Raw genomic sequence first — 17,341 nt, 5'->3', positions numbered from 1 at the left:
AATATGGGCTTCCATACTTTGGTGCATATGAGGAATAGTCCTATGCAACTTTTACGCTTAGTTTTTCATTATATGAGGTATTGAGTCATTATTATGAGATACTAAGTCATTATTTTGAGATAGTTTCTCATTATTATGAGATAGTAAGTCATTATTATGAGATACCAAGTCATTATTTTGAGATAGTAAGTCATTATTTTGAGATACTAAGTCATTATTATGAGATGTTAAGTAATTATTTTGAGATACTAAGTCATTATTATGAGATACTAAGTCATTATTATGAGATAGTTTCTCATAATAATGACTTACAGGATTTTTTTTTTCATCACAGTGGCGGAAATGGGCTTCCATAAATATGTAACTGGTTAGCAGCGATGGATTAATTAAGTAGCAACACCACACCGTAAAAGTACTTCATTACAGAGTACAAGTCGTGTAAAAGTGTCAAATTTATTGAAATATCAAAAGAAAAAGTATGAATTATGCAGTCAGTCATAGCCCCATAACAGCTATTTTATGTTATTTTAAATAATTGGATTATTTCTGATACATGAATGTAGTATTCAGATGGCATAATTTCTAAACTTGAATCTGCAAAGATGTCAGATGTAGTGGAGTTAAAAGTACTACTAGTATGCACTGAAATGAAATGTGGTGGAGTAAAAAGTACTAGTATGTACTGAAATGTGGAGTAAAAAGTACTAGTATGTACCGAAAAGAAGTGGAGTAAAAAGTACTAGTATGTAATGAAAAGTAGAAGAGTAAATAGTACTAATGCTGAAATGTAGTGGAGTAAAATGTACTAATATGTACTGAAAAGTAGTGGAGTAAAAAGTATTAGTGTGTAATGAAAAGTAGTGGAGCAAATAGTACTAGTGCTGAAATGTAGTGGGGCAAAATGTACTAGTATGTACTGAAAAGTAGTGGAGTAAAAAGTACTACTAGTATGTACTGAAAAGTAGTGGAGTAAAAAGTACTAGTATGTACTGAAATGTAGGGTAAAAGTGCAAAGTTGCATAAAAATGGAAATACACAAGAAAAACCTTACATTTTACTTCAGTAAATGTACTTATTACTTTGCACCACTGCTTGCTAATATAAAAAACTCACTATTATGTATTTGCTTTTTACAAAGACTGATGAGAAAACAAACCACAAGAAATAACCAATGAAAGACACAAAGAGACAAATCCAGCAGTGGGGACAGGAAGTAATTTCATGATAATTTTTTTGATGACCTCAAAACAACTAAGACATTCTTAGCAAAGATTGTGATTTTTCTTCTTCTTTGTGTGTGTGTGTGTGGGTATAATGTGCGTGAGAATCATAGAGGAGAAAGCACTCACTCGGATTGTTCGTTGAGGATTAAGTAATCTGTGTGGGATGGGATGGGATGGGATGAGGGACTCATTGATCGCTGCTGTGATTGGAAGTGTAATCCCATCCCTTCCTCTCTCTCTGTCTCTCTGTCACCGCCCACAGTCTGGATTATTTCAGCAGGGATGATACAGCACACAACAGAGAGGCAAGGAGACTGTCTGAAACCTTGATGAACTGATGGTAACAACAGGATAACAATGAAAGTGATGAATCGCTGTGTAGGAACATGGTGAACTGCCACTGCAAACGTCTAAACGTGTTTAATCTGGAAGCTGCAATTTGCAACTCGGAAACTTGGTCTTGACAGGTGGGTAAACTTATTCACTGGCCTATTTTTCTTGTCAGAAAAGTAGGTCCTTATACATCAAAAAATAATTGAATTAAATCAGAAGACTTAACCTTGACTCTGCCTCTCTGCATTTAGGTAGTGACACGCCAACAAATTGGGGAGAAATTAACTGTGAATGTGATGGAATAACTGTACACTGGAGGAAGCGGAGGCTCCTGCTCTGGGGAATATGGACAGCTTTAACTACACAGATGGAGGGCAGTCACTGCAGTATTTGGTTCATAATGTGGAGCCTCTGTACAAGGAGTACAAGCCTCCGCCTAGAGACCTCATCCAGCTACCTAAATCTGTAATCTACCTCCTGATGGCCGCCCTGGTCGTGGTCGCTGTGGCTTACGCTATTGTAGGTCACCTCATCAAAGACCTCATGCTGGATATAACAGGTAATCATGTCTGTTAGAGGCAGCAGTTGACTCATCTTATTTGAAGATTACTTATGTGCCAGAACTCCTTTTGACCTCTGTATAACAGTCTGTCAACTTGTGCTGAGATGGAGGTGTTAGTTTGACTGGCTGCATGTGAGAATCATTTCTACAGGTAGAGCAAATGTCTGAGACATTGATACTCACTGATTTTTGACTGAATTAAATAAATATAAGGGCTGCCTCAGTGTTATGCACTTCAACATTCAATTTTGCCATGTCAAATAGAAATGTGACACCATGTTTTGAATTTATATGTAAATGTTATGAATGATGATGTGCGTTTTGCAGAAAAGGTTTACCTGTTGCAGCACAAAGCTATGTTGTTTTTAACAATATTTCTGTGAAAATTTGAAAATTAAATAGAAAAACTAAAAAAGTAATGGTGCTGTAGTATTTCAGTGCACTAGCTGTGAGTGTGGTTTTCCACAGCAGCCACTATATGTTTTTAAAAATTGTTGGGAACTATTGTGCAGTAAATTTCTCAACCTTCTTTCTCTATCTGTCCACAGACTGTTTGCTGGGCCCAGTCGATGAGGACATGAAAAAAGAAGGCGAAGCGGAGGGACTCAGCCCGCTGCACATGCCACCTGCCCTTATCCACTCCCACCCGAATGCCTTCCATGTGTGGGACCAGGACGACGTCATCATCCCCATGACACCCACTGGTGAGGGCCCCGTGAGCAGCCCTCTGATGTCGGTCATCCCATACATACCTTCATTTTTTCCTGCCTCGCTCAACATCAACAGCCCGTCCTACAATCAGCCAATTCCGAAGGAGAGTGACGCGTAATAGAAAGGGTTTTCACATGGTGGATCTCTGTTCATACACATCACATATTTCTACTTTTCCCTCTCTTGCTTTGGTTTTCTTCTTTATTCACTCACTTGGTTTATGAATCTTACCAGCAGCAGCTCCTTGTTTGCACCTTTGAAACACCTTTTTACCTAATTTATTTGTTAAAAGTGAAAAAAAGTTAAACTATTTCTGGGAAAGATCTCATGAAAAATCAGTAATTGTAACACATCCAATAACATTGTAAGACCTGCAGAGATTTGCAGACGATGCTTGAAGACTTTTGATATTTTCCACATCAGACTGGAAACATACAAACGCTTATCAAGGCCAGTCCGGACATTTGGATTGACTTGTGCTAGCTGGACAGCTATGGACAGATGGGCAAGGATACCTGGTGCTGATCTCTTTACCGGATCAAGACGGAAACAAAACTCACATTGTCTCAGATAGAGACTGGGATGTGCAGTGTTTATTTTCCCAATGGATTTGTGCCAAGTTAGCATCGTAATCGCTCTCCTTCTCCTGTCAGACTCAGCTGTCAACATAAAATAATCCAATTTTATTAGTATATATTAGTTTATGATTGGCCATGGTGTGTCTTTAACCTCAGTGAATGACAGATCTAGTCCAAATCTTGTCTTAATGCTTCACTGATTCACTGAGTGATTCTCAAATGTATTATAAGGTATATTTTATGAATATATAGTGTTATGAATACCTGAAGAGATTTGATGAAGAGAGCACATTACAGGACGTTTGTGTTGAATTTTTGTGTTCAATAAAGGTGAAAAATGGTGTCTACCAAGATAATGTTTGCTAACACTTGTGTCTCGGTCTTATTCGAATACTAAAAATATTTCCAGTCCTTAGGCGGATCGGCCTAACATACTTGAGTTAATTCAATTAGTGGAGGGGACCGCTTTAAGGCGACTGTGATACCTTTTATGGACAGGTAGACTATACAAAGAGTTAATTCAATAACACATGGAAGCTGCAAAAATAGAGTGATTACCTCCCCCAAAATACTTTTGGTCACTTAAAAATGACGACAATAAATCAGGAAAAAAATTATTTAAGTATTTTGGCATTTATAGTGCGATAGTAATAGTGTGCGCTAAGGATGTAACTGCACAAGGTCGGCTGCTTTCTCTATTGTTGTTTGTTGCCATCAAAAAACACATGTATTGTTACACAACTAAAAACACTGATTTCAGGGTCCATTTTAAGCAGTATATTGGCTGAAATGCAGAAATCCTGGGATATTAAAAGCACATGAAGGCAGTCACATCACACACCCACACCACACACACATGTTATCCTAGGTTACTTCAGTGGACATTACATAGACTTACATTCATTTCCTGGAGATTTACCCTAATCTTAACCTTAACCTAACATTAACCACTGACCCAAAATCAGTGTTTTACCAATTGTTGGACAAGCCGTCCCCAATTAACTGGTTTTTAGTCTGAAATTTGTCCTCAAGAATAGCCTATTACAGACAACACACACACACACACACACATTTGCACAGTGTCAGCACTGTGTATTCATGTTACATGTCACTATTTGTGTTTCTCATTTTCTCCATTTCTGCACTTAAAACTAAATCGGATATTATCCCACCATTCCTGTCTCTCTCCACACAAACATCACATACCAAGTATTAACTTGATTTTTTTTTTATTTTTTATTTTTTTTTAATTTTGGGAACTCTCATTGAGTTCACATTGCTCATTCCATCTGCAAAGCAGAGTGCCTGTATTCAGTGAGGGATGGAGATTAGGGAGAGAAGATTAGATGAGCAGCTTAGCCTGTAACACAGAGTCCTTTTATTACTTTTGAGCTGTGGAATTAGATAATCGGACAGCAGCAGCCCAATCTGAGTGAACAGACTTCAGAAACCTGCATTGTTATTTTGTTTGTATGAGAGGATTGATTGGATTCAGGCTCTGGTGTGCAGAGACAGCCAACAATGAATTACCTGAAGGAGTGAGGAGCAGAAAGGAGGTGTGGGTTCAGTGATGGACGGGAAAGGGAGAACTCGATGTAGCAAAGTGGGTCTGATTTAAGTGCATTGCAGTATGATTGATTTATGTGTGAGATGTGGGTCTTGCGTGACAGTTGGCTGTTTAGATTATTGGCAGCCTGGGCAGAGGTCTGCATGATGTCGATGCTGGTGTTTTACATGGTGTGATTGACAAAGGGTGGTGGGGAGTCATTAAATTTATTGTATCTAATGGACATGAGCTGATGTTTGCAACAATATGAATGGAAAATGCACAGATGTAGAGTTGACTTTCATCTGTATTGCAGTTGTACAACAGAGTTTGACACTAGAAGGCAAATTTCACATTCATCTGCTGAAGAGTTTCTCTGTGCTCACCTTAAATCTTAGTTTAAGACGTGTATGTACAAGTTGATTTTATGACATCACAACTAGTTTTGAAGCCAGAGAAGTCTAGACATCTGGTGTCCGGCAGTTAAACTTCTGAAATGAAAAAAATATTTGTATATTCATCGAGCAGATGAAATTTAGGTAGAGTTCAATGAACATTTTCATGACCATATCAGACACAAATTATTAATCTAAGTAGAGCATTTTAAATGTCTTCAAAATATATGGAATAAACCCAGTTTTCATGGGCTTTAACACCAATAATATATTGTTGAAAAGTCTCACCCCTTCACATCTCAATGGGTTAGTCAATCGAAAGTTCCCATCTCTCCTAATTGATATCCCATTCTTGCACAGTCATTCCCATGTCTGTGTTGGTAAAACACGTGTTTCAAATAAGTAAAAATAAATCAATCAATCAATCAATCAATCAATCTTTATTTATATAGCGCCATATCACAACAGAAGTCATCTCAAGGCACTTTTCACATAGAGCAGGTCAAGACCGTACTCTTTAATTTACAGAGACCCAACAATTCCCCCATGAGCAAGCACTTGGCGACAGCGGTAAGGAAAAACTCCCCTTTAACGGGTAGAAACCTCAAGCAGACCCCGGCTCTTGGTGGGCGGCCATCTGCTTTGACCGGTTGGGTTGAGAGAGAGAAAGAGAGAGGGAAAAGGGGAGGGGGGACAGAAGAAAACAATGACAACAACAAACAACAACAAGCACAAGCAGCAACAGCCAGGGAAGGATGCCATCAGGACTGTGAAGGACCGCGAAGGTTCGGCCCGGGAGTCAGGTTTTTCTGTGAGATGAGAAAGCACAAAAAACTCCGGGGAAGAAGCAAAGTTAGTGACATGCATTGATGTTACATGAATGCATACAGATGGAGAGGAGGAGGAGGAGAGAGGAGCTCAGTGCATCATGGGAAGTCCCCCAGTAGTCTAGGCCTATAGCAGCATAACTAAGGGCTGATCCAAGGCGAGCCTGGTCGGCCCTAACTATAAGCTTTATCAAAAAGGAAAGTTTTAAGCCTACTCTTAAACATAGAGAGGGTGTCTGCACCCCGGACTGAATCCGGTAGATGGTTCCATAGAAGAGGAGCCTGATAGCTGAAGGCTCTGCCTCCCATTCTACTTTTAAAGACTGTAGGGACCACCAGTAAGCCTGCATACTGGGAGCGCAGTGTTCTAGTGGGATAATACGGTATTATGAGCTCTTCAAGATATGATGGTGCCTGACCATTAAGGGCTTTGTAAGTTAGGAGAAGGATTTTAAATTCTATTCTAGATTTTACAGGAAGCCAATGTAGTGAAGCTAAAATGGGAGAAATGTGGTCTCTTTTTCTAGTTTTAGTCAATACACGTGCAGCTGCATTCTGGACCAGCTGGAGAGTCTTTAGAGACTTGTTAGGGCAGCCTGATAATAAGGAATTGCAATAATCCAGCCTAGAAGTAACAAATGCGTGAACTAGTTTTAAATAAAAAGTTAAAATTTAAATTTTACTTTACACAAATGGCTTATCGTTTGTGACTTGAAGAAAGATCAAGGGTTTTACTAATCTTATTTTCTAAGGCAGGAGATCCTGGTGCTCTAAACTCCACAATGACTCTGTGGGAGATGCACTGGTGGCACAGGAGCTCTCTCAGTGGTGCAGAGAGGTTAGAGATTAACGTGGAGCCGATAAAGACTCAAAGAAGGTCGGGCTGCAAGAAGTGATACACTAGAAGGTTCCAGACCTAAGTGCTTTGCCATGTTATCCCACTAAAATGGTAAAAACCAAGGGGACTTTTTGGTAATTTAAATATTTGATCAGTTTTGTCTTAACCTATCATGTTTTTTTACAGATTATTTGTAGGAACATGTTAAACTGAGTAGTTGGGTTTATTTAATTTTTTTCTGGTTTATTAAATGCTCTCTTTGAGGTTATCAAAAGTCCTGCTTCCTTCCAAAAATGATGCTGAGGCATATTTTTTTGACACAGTCTGTGCTCAAATGCAGGGTTTAGAAAAGGGTCATCCTGGGGTTAAGTGTAGCGTGAAGACTGCTGCATTATGTCTATGATGGTAAATGAACAGTTGGTTTCAACATGAGTGAGGTCAAAGCAAAGCTCAGGTTGTACTTGCACGCATCCTACAGTACATAACTCCACGTGGTGCGATGGCATAATGAGCAGTATGATCTACAAATGAACACAGATGAACATAACATACAGTCTAAACTCTGCCTGTGAAATCAGCCTTTCGTTTGTGCTCACCAGAGACATTTTAGGATTAGCTGTTGTCTGGATTTTGAGGTGGAACATGTGAGTTCAGGATTACTGTGCTGCAGTTTTGGACATTTGGTGGCAGGTGGTAAAACGTAAAACATGCAGCTACAACTCTACACCTGTGACAGAGGGTGCTGAAAAACTGCTCAAAGGCCTAACATGATCACGCAAATTGCAAAATTGCACTAAATAAATGCAGCAGCTAATTTCTATTTGAATATACTGATCTGTATTGTGCGGAAGAGGACTAGAGCCACATGTGAAAAATTTATTTGAGTTCTGAGTTTAAAGTCAGAATTCTGACTTCTGACTTCTAGTATTGATATGTAAACAACCTGTGTGAATATAATCAAAAGGTCTCTGAAGTATCTGAATCACCACTGCAAACACTACAAGGAGCAAGACTCACATTATGTTGCATGCTATGTAGCAGTATCAGTGTCAGTCAACACCCTACTGTACATTGTCTTCCTTGTGAACTTGTTCTTCTTTGTAAATGTAGCTTGTTTGCATTTGGTAAAATATTGTCCTGAGATTTCCCCCTTAACATATTTAATAAGTCTTCAGATTTTTAACTGATGTTCCTTCAAGGTGGACAGAGATGATTTGGCATCGTTGAAATCTCAAGTGCTGATTGGCGAGTATCTCTTTAAGGATCACTACTCACATTTAGTAATGTAATTAAACTATTCCCTGCTTGCTGCCAACCTACTGGGACCCCTGGAGGTGAGAGATTACCACATACACGCATATAATTTCTGCAAATCCAAAAGTGCCTGATCATCAGTCTGTTTGACCTGACATGTGCGACCATCAGGTCAGGTGAGACTCTTGTGGTCTGCAGTGGGTTTACGTCAGTCAGGATTAAGTGATCCTTGGTTGTCCTTTACCCTCAGTTGACAGCTTAACCTCAGCTGATTGCGTACTGGCACTGACTCAGTTCTGTCAGTCCAGCTCTCAGTCTGACGATGCGTGACACCAGCAGACTGTAACTCATCCTGATTAGATTGGGACAACACACATCAACAGTCAGTAACTCTATAGCTGCCAGGCTGTGCTTAAGACATAAAAAACACAGAAAAAAAAAAAAATATGTCTACAGTATCGCATTATATAATACAAGAAGAAATCATTATGTGTCCTGGCCTGTGGGGGGATTTATGGGTTATTTGGATAAATAATACATATTTATTTTCTCTGCACAATCTAAAAAGGTGAAAATCTCCCAAATACCTGCTTACATAAAACAGATATTAAAGGCAGTAAATTCAGCAGGTCAGGAAGAGGAGAAAGAGAGGGAGAAAAAATAGAAACCAGCCTGTTCAGGGTCTCTGCTTCCCTCAAAGGTTAATTGTCATTGGTTGACTGAGTTTATCCTGGTCGCAGTCACTGCCAATCTGCTGTCATCCAGCCTAATCCTTTGTTGGCAGGCCAGGTGGTTCTCTGTAATGGACAAAAGAGCAGTGACTTTGGAAGTCTTGACCTCTCCTGTCCTTCAACAGCCATCCACATCAGCATTTAAATTCTGCATATCATGGGTTCCTAAGTTGACAAACATAAAACAACTGTTTGTCTGATACAGTGAGGGTTAGGTGATAGGATCAAAATTGGTCATAATATTTCTTGTATTTGAGATGTTTACAAATTTGAATATTGCAGATAATAGTAATAATTTCAGTGAATTCTAAAATACAGCTCTTATGCATACCATTATGCCTTTCTTAACTGTATTTCTCCCTGCATCAGTGCCTTAATGGATGAGAGAAACAAATATACAGCAGTAATTTTGCAAAAGGGCTATTGCTGCACTTGGTCTGGTAACCATTTTACTCATCTAAGGTAAAATGCAACGATAGCTTTTCAGCTCAGTCCTCATTTGGAAATGTTTGAGTCATGCAATTTTTTTTGATGTTCTTAACTCAAGATGACTAATGCCATGCTATCTGCTCTCTGAGGCTGTACTGTTAGCCTGCTGAGATTTGCTAGCTGAGGCTTAATGTCATTTGTTTTGCAGGTATTTAGTCATAAAGTATTGGATTGTATTGGAGGAATTTTGACCTGATGATAGCGCTAGATCAAAATTTAGGGGATTACCAAAGTGATTACAATTCATCCTGAGGGGGTCACAAAAGGGAAATATGTGTGCTAAATGTACTGCCATGCTGTTGAGACATTAAAACCATAAATGTCAACCTCATGGTGGCGCTAGACGACAAGTCAGGGGAGCAAAGTCAGTAGGATTCATTCTCTGGGTATTATGACTGTCTGTACACAATTTTATAGTTACTGGATAAGTGAAACTTTGACCTGCTCAGTACTAGAAGGTTCAGGGGAATATACAAGCCTTGGGTATGTCTACAGTTTAGATGTGCATAACTGCAAGTTATGCACATCTAATATTTAGGTGTTCATTAATAAACACTTGATTGACCAAACACACAACAGAGCAGCCATTGTTTTGTCCAGTTATATTCACAATACTGGTAGACCTATAGTACTAGTACTAATTTCTAAGCATAGACCAAGCTTACACTGTATATTCCTACCTAGTCCTTAAGTAAACAATTAGCTGGAATAAATTTCTTTGCTACGTCTTACATGTCCCCTTTGTGCTCATGGCAATATTTTTCTTTTGTAGAAATGCATACATACATTTTATGTAACATTAGGTGTCTTCTTGTTAACAAATACTTTTAAAAACAATGTTTCTCACCAAAATTCATTGTGTGTATACTTGAAACTTGACAAAATATGAATCCATTTCCTTCATAAAACATTTGTATAGCTGATTTTAGATTTTTAAAATTGTGCAATGCTTACAAGTTTGCAGTCTTTACAGCCTTTGTTGGTGCATGGCAAGATCAGCGAAATTGTGGGAAAACAGGAAGAATAAATATGCATGCACTAACAAAACTGGGACCCACTCAAGACATGCTCCATAGCGCTCTTTGTGGTCAAAAACTTCACTGGGTAGTGGGTACGTTCAAGTTCAATGACCAAAGGATCAGGTTCAGGTAGTTGGAGGTCATAACCTTTAAGAGAAGTCATTTACATTGAAACTATTTATTAGACAGGAGGAGCCAAGCAGCTGTCTCATGATCTCATGACTAGTTTGAAATAAAGACAAGCCAACAAATGAACAGGCCACAAATGTCCATGATACACTAGACCTAATCCAAGAGCGCACATTCATCATAGCATACTGTAGTCAAGTCAAATCAAGTCAATTTTATTTATATAGCACCAAAAAAACAAGATAAGTTATCTCAAGGCATTTTTCACATAGAGCAGCTCTAGACTACACTCTTTAACTTACAGAGACCCAACATTCCCCCATGAGTAAGCACTTGGCAACAGCAGCAAGGAAGAGCTCCCCTTTAACGGAAAGAGCAGAACTGGGCTCTAGGTGGGCAGCCATATGCCTTGACCAGTTGGGTTGAGAGAGAAAGAGGGAGGCAGAGAGGGGAGAGAGAGACACAGAGAAGCACAATAACAACAATGATAACAATAATAGAAACATGACTAATAATAGTAATGATAGCAGCCATGGGCGTCAAGCAGGACCACAGCAGCAGGCGGTCTGAAACCATGACCCATGGAAGCCTGCGATCCACAACCAGGCGGTCCGCGATCATGATCCATAGAAGCAAAGTTAGTAACATGCATTAATGGTACATGAATGTGTACAGATGGATAGGGGGAGGAGGAGAGAGGAGCTCAGTGCATCAGTCTAGGCCTATAGCAGCATAATTAGGGGCTGGTCCAAGGCAAGACTGGCTGGCCCTAGCTATAAGCTTTATCCAAAAGGAAAGTTTTAAGCCTACTCTTAAACGTAGAGAGGGTGTCTGCCTCTTGGGCCGAAACTGGAAGATGATTCCAGAGGAGAGGAGCCTGATAGCTGAAGGCTCTGCCTCCCATTCTACTTTTGGAGATTCTAGGAACCACAAGTAATCCGGCATTCTGGAAGCACAGTTCTCTAGTGGGGTAATACGGTACTATGACCTCTTTAAGATATGAAGGTGCCTGACCATTAAGGGCTTTGCAGGTGAAGAGCAGCATTTTAAACTCTATTCTGGATTTTACAGGAAGCCAATGCAGCAAGGTTAATATGGGAGAAATATTATCTCTTTTCTTAGTTTTTGTCAGTATACATGCAGCTGCATTTTGGACCAGCTTGAGAGTCTTTAGAGACTTGTTGGGGCAGCCTGATAATAAGGAATTGCAATAATCCAGCCTAGAAGTAGCAAATGCATGAACTAGTTTTTCTGCATCTTTTTGAGACAGGATGTGCCTGATTTTGCAATATTACGTAAGTAAAATAAGGCAGTCCTTGAAATTTGTTTTATGTGGGAGTTAAAGGACATATCCTGATCAAAGATAACTCCCAGTTTCCTTACAGTGGTGCTGGAGGCCAGGGTAATGCCATCTAGAGTAGCTATATCATTAGATAATGTGTTTCTAAGGTGTTTAGGGCCAAGCACAATAACTTCAGTGTTGTCTGAATTTAGTAGCAGAAAGTTGCAGGTCATCCAGGTCTTTATGTCCTTAAGGCATGCTTGGAGTTTAGTTAACTGATTGGTTTCATTTTGCTTCATTGATAAATATAATTGGGTATCATCTGCATAACAATGAACATTTTTGGAGTGTTTCCAAATAATATTAAAGGAATCCTAATTAAAGGTCCTAAAGGAAGCATATATAAGGTGAATAGTATTGATCTAAGCACAGAGCCTTGTGGAACTCTGTGTCTAACTTATGCGTGCATGGAGGATTCATCATTAACATGTACAAACTGAAATCCATCTGATAAAGAAGACTTAAACCAGCTTAATGAAGTTCCTTTAATGCTAATTAAATGTTCCAGTCTCTGTAATAGGATGTGATGGTCAATGGTGTCAAATGCAGCACAAGATCTAAAGAGACAAGTACAGAGAGATGTCATTTGTCTGATGCAGTTAGGAGGTCATTTGTAACTTTCACCAGTGCTGTCTTCGTGCTATGATGTGCTCTAAATCCTGACTGAAAATCAAACTGTTATCCAGAAGTGACACAACAATTGGCGACTGCTTTCGCAAGGATCTTAGAGAGAGAGGGAAGGTTAGATATAGGTCTATAATTAACTAAAACCCTTGAATCAAGAGTAGGCTTTTTGAAAAGAGGTTTAATTACAGCCACTTTAAAGAACTGTGGCACATAGCCTGTTAGATAAAGAAATTGTTGAAGTTAGTTCAGGAAGGTCAATTGGAGAAAAACAGTCTAAATATATATCAGGTTTTACAGCTGTTTCTAAGGTTCCTGTGTTTGGGGATACATTTGTGCCTGTTGAGGGCAGGAGGTGATGAATTTTGTCTTTAATAGTTAGAATTTTATCATTATGGAAGATCATGATGTTGTTACTACTGAGAGCAATAGGAATACATGGATCAATAGAGTTATGACTCTTTGTCAGCTTGGCCAAAGTGCTGAAAAGACTCTTTCAGTTTGGTGGAACGCCATATCCTTTCAAATGTTCTCAATGTTTGCTTTATTTGTGGGTTTGGGAGTTATACCATGGAACTAACCTCTTATTTTATTATCTTCTTCTTTAAAGGGGCAATGGAGTTGAGTGTTATTCGCAGTGAGCCTGATGACAAGATGATCAATTTGGGAGGGACTAAAGTAGTGAAGACATTTTTGTCTAATGGCTTGTAGTATAGTAATAGGAATTCAAAAGTTATTAAGTAATGGGGGAATTGTTGGGTTTCTGTAAATTAAAGAGTACAGTCTTGACCTGCTCTATTTGAAAAAATTGAATTGAATTAATGGTCTGATAAAATAGGATTTTGTGGAAAAACTAATATTCAATTTCGATGCCATGTCAGAACAAGGTTGAGGATGTGATTAAGACAGTGAGTGGGTTTTTTTGCTCTGAGAAGCCAAGTGAGTCTAATGAGATAAATGCAGTGCCAAGGCTATCATTGTCAACATCCACATGAACATTAAAATCACTTTAGCTGTACTAAAGGACTAAGTTTGATAAAAATTCAGAGTATGGGCCAGTAGGGTGGTATGTTTAGGTCCTGAGTTGAAAACGGCTGCAACTCCAGCTCCTCAGCTGGTGTCTTGAGGAATGTGAGTATGAGTGTTAGGAACATGTTCATTACACAGCCAGGTTTCAGCAAGACAAAATAAATTTGATTACATTGTTTATTAAGACAATGTTGACAGATCTTTATAACTCCTCTTCACTTTAGACTTAAGTGAAGTAAGTCAGGGGGCTAACAGTCTATGGGGTTTCGGTGGGAACTGCTCTAGTAGAAGTGCAGAGAAGTGTGTAGGACTGCAACACTGGGTTGGCATGGTTATGTTCCACTAAAACTAAGCTGTAGGTTCCCTTGAGTTCAGATTATCAGATTTCTCATTTCTGTGTAGACACTGCATCCTCAGACAGAGCAAAGGGCATTTTGCAGCAAACATTCTCTCTCCACATTTATAAACAAATGTGTTTCTTACACCAAGTGAAGCAAAATCAAGGTCATTTGATAAGTCTGGTGGAAACTGAAGAACCACAAGTCACAAGACTGTCAAACTCAAGCTGACAAGACACATTTACAAACACAATTTATTCTTTTCATACAATAAGTTTACATGTAAAACCACTTGATTCCCTTTTTTAAAAAAATATGCAATATCAAACATTAATGCCAAAGTTTAAAACAGGAAAACCACCATTATATAGATCACCATCTACATTGCAGACTAATAGCAAGCATCAACTTGGCTGTTCCTGTAGTTAGTCTACTCAAACTCCCTGTGGGAAAGGACCGTGCGATAAAGAGAAGTGCCTTTAGCCTGGAAGAAGGTCATGATCATCTTGCTCTTTGTGACTTCTACATGGACAAAGCCTCCCAGTGTTGAAGCCTTGCCAGTGAAGAACTTCACAGAACCCTTGGGAACGTGGTTCCAGTGACGGACATCAGGATCTAGGAAGTTTCCAGCACCGCTCACCACGTAGCCCACATCCGACTCTTCAATGTACTGTAGGGATCCAAGACAGGTTTTACATTAAAGCAAAATGGCCTTGCAGATTTATATTTAAAAAAAAAAAAAAACTTTGCAAGAGCTAACCTGCAGATTGTGGTCATGGCCGCAGAGATAGGCAGTGGCCTTGTACTTGATCAGCAGAGGATGAAGCCTCTGCAGCAGGCACTCAGTGGGCCCATGTTCAGACACAGACCACACAGGGTAGTGGCCTGCCACCAGAAGGAAGTCTGCCTTGGACCGAGCCATCCTCTCCTGCAGCCAGGTCAGCTGACGGTTGGCATCCACTGCTCGCAGGGGGCCTCTGGGCTTCTCATCCACATAGTCGTCAGAGTTGCCGCACAGCATAACGGTGTCGAGCATGATGATGGTCAGGGTCTTACCAGTGTTGGGGATGCGGAAGTTCAGCTCGTAATAGTAAGAAGGAAACTTCCTAAGATTATAACAGAGCAAGCAAACAGTCATACAGTCAGACATTGCAGAGAACATAAGGACCTCAATTTCAAAAAAGGCATCTTTAACTTGATGGCTGAACTTAAAAAAAAAAAAAAAAAAAAAAAAAAAAAAAAAAGTCCTCACCATCTGTCAGATTTTTTACTGTAATCAATCTGGGCTTTGACATTTCCTGCGTGGTCATGATTGCCAGCAAGCACGTACCAGGGGACTTTGAGAGACTTTGCCGTGTACACAGACTCAAAGGTATCCTGGTTGCAAGATTCAGAGGAGAAATCAGGGTTATCATCGCCAAAATAATGCGTCAACGCCAGGTTTTTCAGATTTGTCTTTGCACAATACATCATAAGTTTACTCCACTGACCTTAAATCTAGGAGAATCCACACTGTCAACACCTTTGTAGTAGAAGTTATCACCAAGGGCCAGAACAAAGTCAGCTCCCATCTGCTCTGCTACCTTGCTCATTTCTCGAGCAGTAGTCTTCTGCACAGCGGTGATGAAGGGGGGATAAGGCACGCCACCCCAGTCTCCTATAGCCAGGAACTTAATGGAGGTTCTGTTTGCTGTCAGGGACACAGAAGACAAACATGTTAAGAGCAAGACTAAAGAACTTGAAATAAAGTTGCTTTACAGAACAGCAGGCAACCATGTAGGTGATACTTACATCTACTTTCCCCCAGGTCTTGGAAGGCAGTAGGATAGCAGTAGGCCACAGGGATGGCAGCAATTAAGATGGATACTAGAGTGAGTGCCATCTTTAAAGACAGAAAAACAAATCTTCAGTCAACAGCAAAACTAAACACGGCTCAAATAGAGAGCGAGACGGTCCGCCATATCCAAAAATGAAAGTAAACACATGCAGAAGTAAAGAAGTCAAAAGAGGAACATGAAACAAGCGTAACAAACCACAGCTAGCACTAACCATGCATGCATGCCTATGCTTCCTCCGCCCTTCCCTCCTACCTCACCACATGATCTCTTGATTTTATGCCTAAAGGTGACTTGTGATTGGCCGCAGCCTGACGCCGACATGTCCCAGCTGCAGCTAATAGAAGCTAATCAAAGCAGCCGTGTCTGAGGCCGAGAGGGTCAGAGGCCAAGATTTCATGTCTATCAAAGCATATCGCAGCATGTGAAGACACGACTGTGCATCTCTGCTTCTTTTAAATAGGAAATGGCATTTATGAAACACACAGATCAAATGACTTTCATCGGCCTCAGCAGAAAACAAAAGCAAAGCAGTATCTTATGCCTCCCCCCTCTCCTATCAAAAAGAAAACAAATCTGGAAAAAAAGCAACTTGCATGTGTCAAGAATAGGTAGGTGCAGAGATAATAATGTCAGAGCTCAAAGATAAAAACACTCACAGCTGATAACTGGTGAGGTGTGGCTCAGGATGACCTGACGGGACACTCTCAGTGCTCTTCTTGCCCGCCTGCCTTTTATCAGCTGTCCCTGGAGGAGAGGCAGCAGGAGGAGGACCAGCCCCGGGGCCACGCCGCAGGGGCATGATCATTGCTCACACCCTGACTCAGTCTTGAGACTGGAGGGTCATCTGGGCCATGTGATCTACGATGGTTATTATAGCTGGTGTCCAGACTCCAATTTTTCCACTTCAGTGTTAATCACTGTTTTTCCTCTTCATCTTTTTTGTTCCATCTCTGCGCTTCCATCTTTTTGGATAATTTGGGAATAGGAAATGTAGCCTAAATTTAGCCTAATGATTACCTTAAAGCATGATAAATGTCCAATCATTGCCGAATTGCATAGTTTCACAGAATACAGTCTTGTATTTTGTTTTGTGTTTTTGTCTGATCAAACTTTGATTACACAGCCTTTTATATTTTCACACTTCCTCTGTCACAGGTTCAAACAGGGAAACAAGACTCGCGGACCTCTTCTCACTGCAGTGCAAACACACAGTATTGTCTATTGGACTGCTAGTAGGCCATTGTGAGCACATTACAAGCTGTGAATTTACCTTGTGCTGCCCTAAATCACTTCAACTGCCACACATGCAGCCCTGATTAAAGGGCCACTCCATCATTTTTACCACATACATTTCAGTTTACTCTCCATGTACTGCTCTGCCTGTAAATACAATTGTATAATATCCTATGTGGATCTGGATGGAGATCTCTACAGTCTGAGAAAAAAACCTTAATTATGTCATAGTGATGTCATCAGGGTTATTAGTTTTGGCTAGAGACTTTTCAACAGAAATCCTTCATTACAAACTTGGGGTG

The 17,341-nt window shown here is 39.9% G+C and overlaps 1 protein-coding gene across 2 annotated transcripts; it reads right to left on the bottom strand.

The window, feature by feature from the left end:
* Nucleotides 1–14,204: 14,204 nt before the first annotated feature.
* Nucleotides 14,205–16,119, bottom strand: acp5a (acid phosphatase 5a, tartrate resistant). 2 transcript variants are annotated; one of them, XM_042431992.1, is made up of 6 exons: nucleotides 16,023–16,119; nucleotides 15,760–15,851; nucleotides 15,459–15,658; nucleotides 15,221–15,345; nucleotides 14,729–15,074; nucleotides 14,205–14,638 (listed from the first exon to the last, which is right to left on the bottom strand). In XM_042431992.1, coding segments are annotated over exons 1-6 (1,005 nt in total). In that variant the 5' UTR covers nucleotides 16,025–16,119; the 3' UTR covers nucleotides 14,205–14,398. The 2 variants fall into 2 exon arrangements, with proteins under 2 accessions (XP_042287926.1, XP_042287934.1); XM_042432000.1 differs by having other exon boundaries at nucleotides 15,760–15,850; nucleotides 16,018–16,025.
* Between the last annotated feature and the right edge of the window lie 1,222 nt (nucleotides 16,120–17,341).

This window comes from Thunnus maccoyii, chromosome 2 (genome assembly GCF_910596095.1).
Source record: "Thunnus maccoyii chromosome 2, fThuMac1.1, whole genome shotgun sequence".
NCBI classification, from domain to species: domain Eukaryota; kingdom Metazoa; phylum Chordata; class Actinopteri; order Scombriformes; family Scombridae; genus Thunnus; species Thunnus maccoyii.
This window is presented reverse-complemented; position numbering and strand designations above follow the sequence as displayed.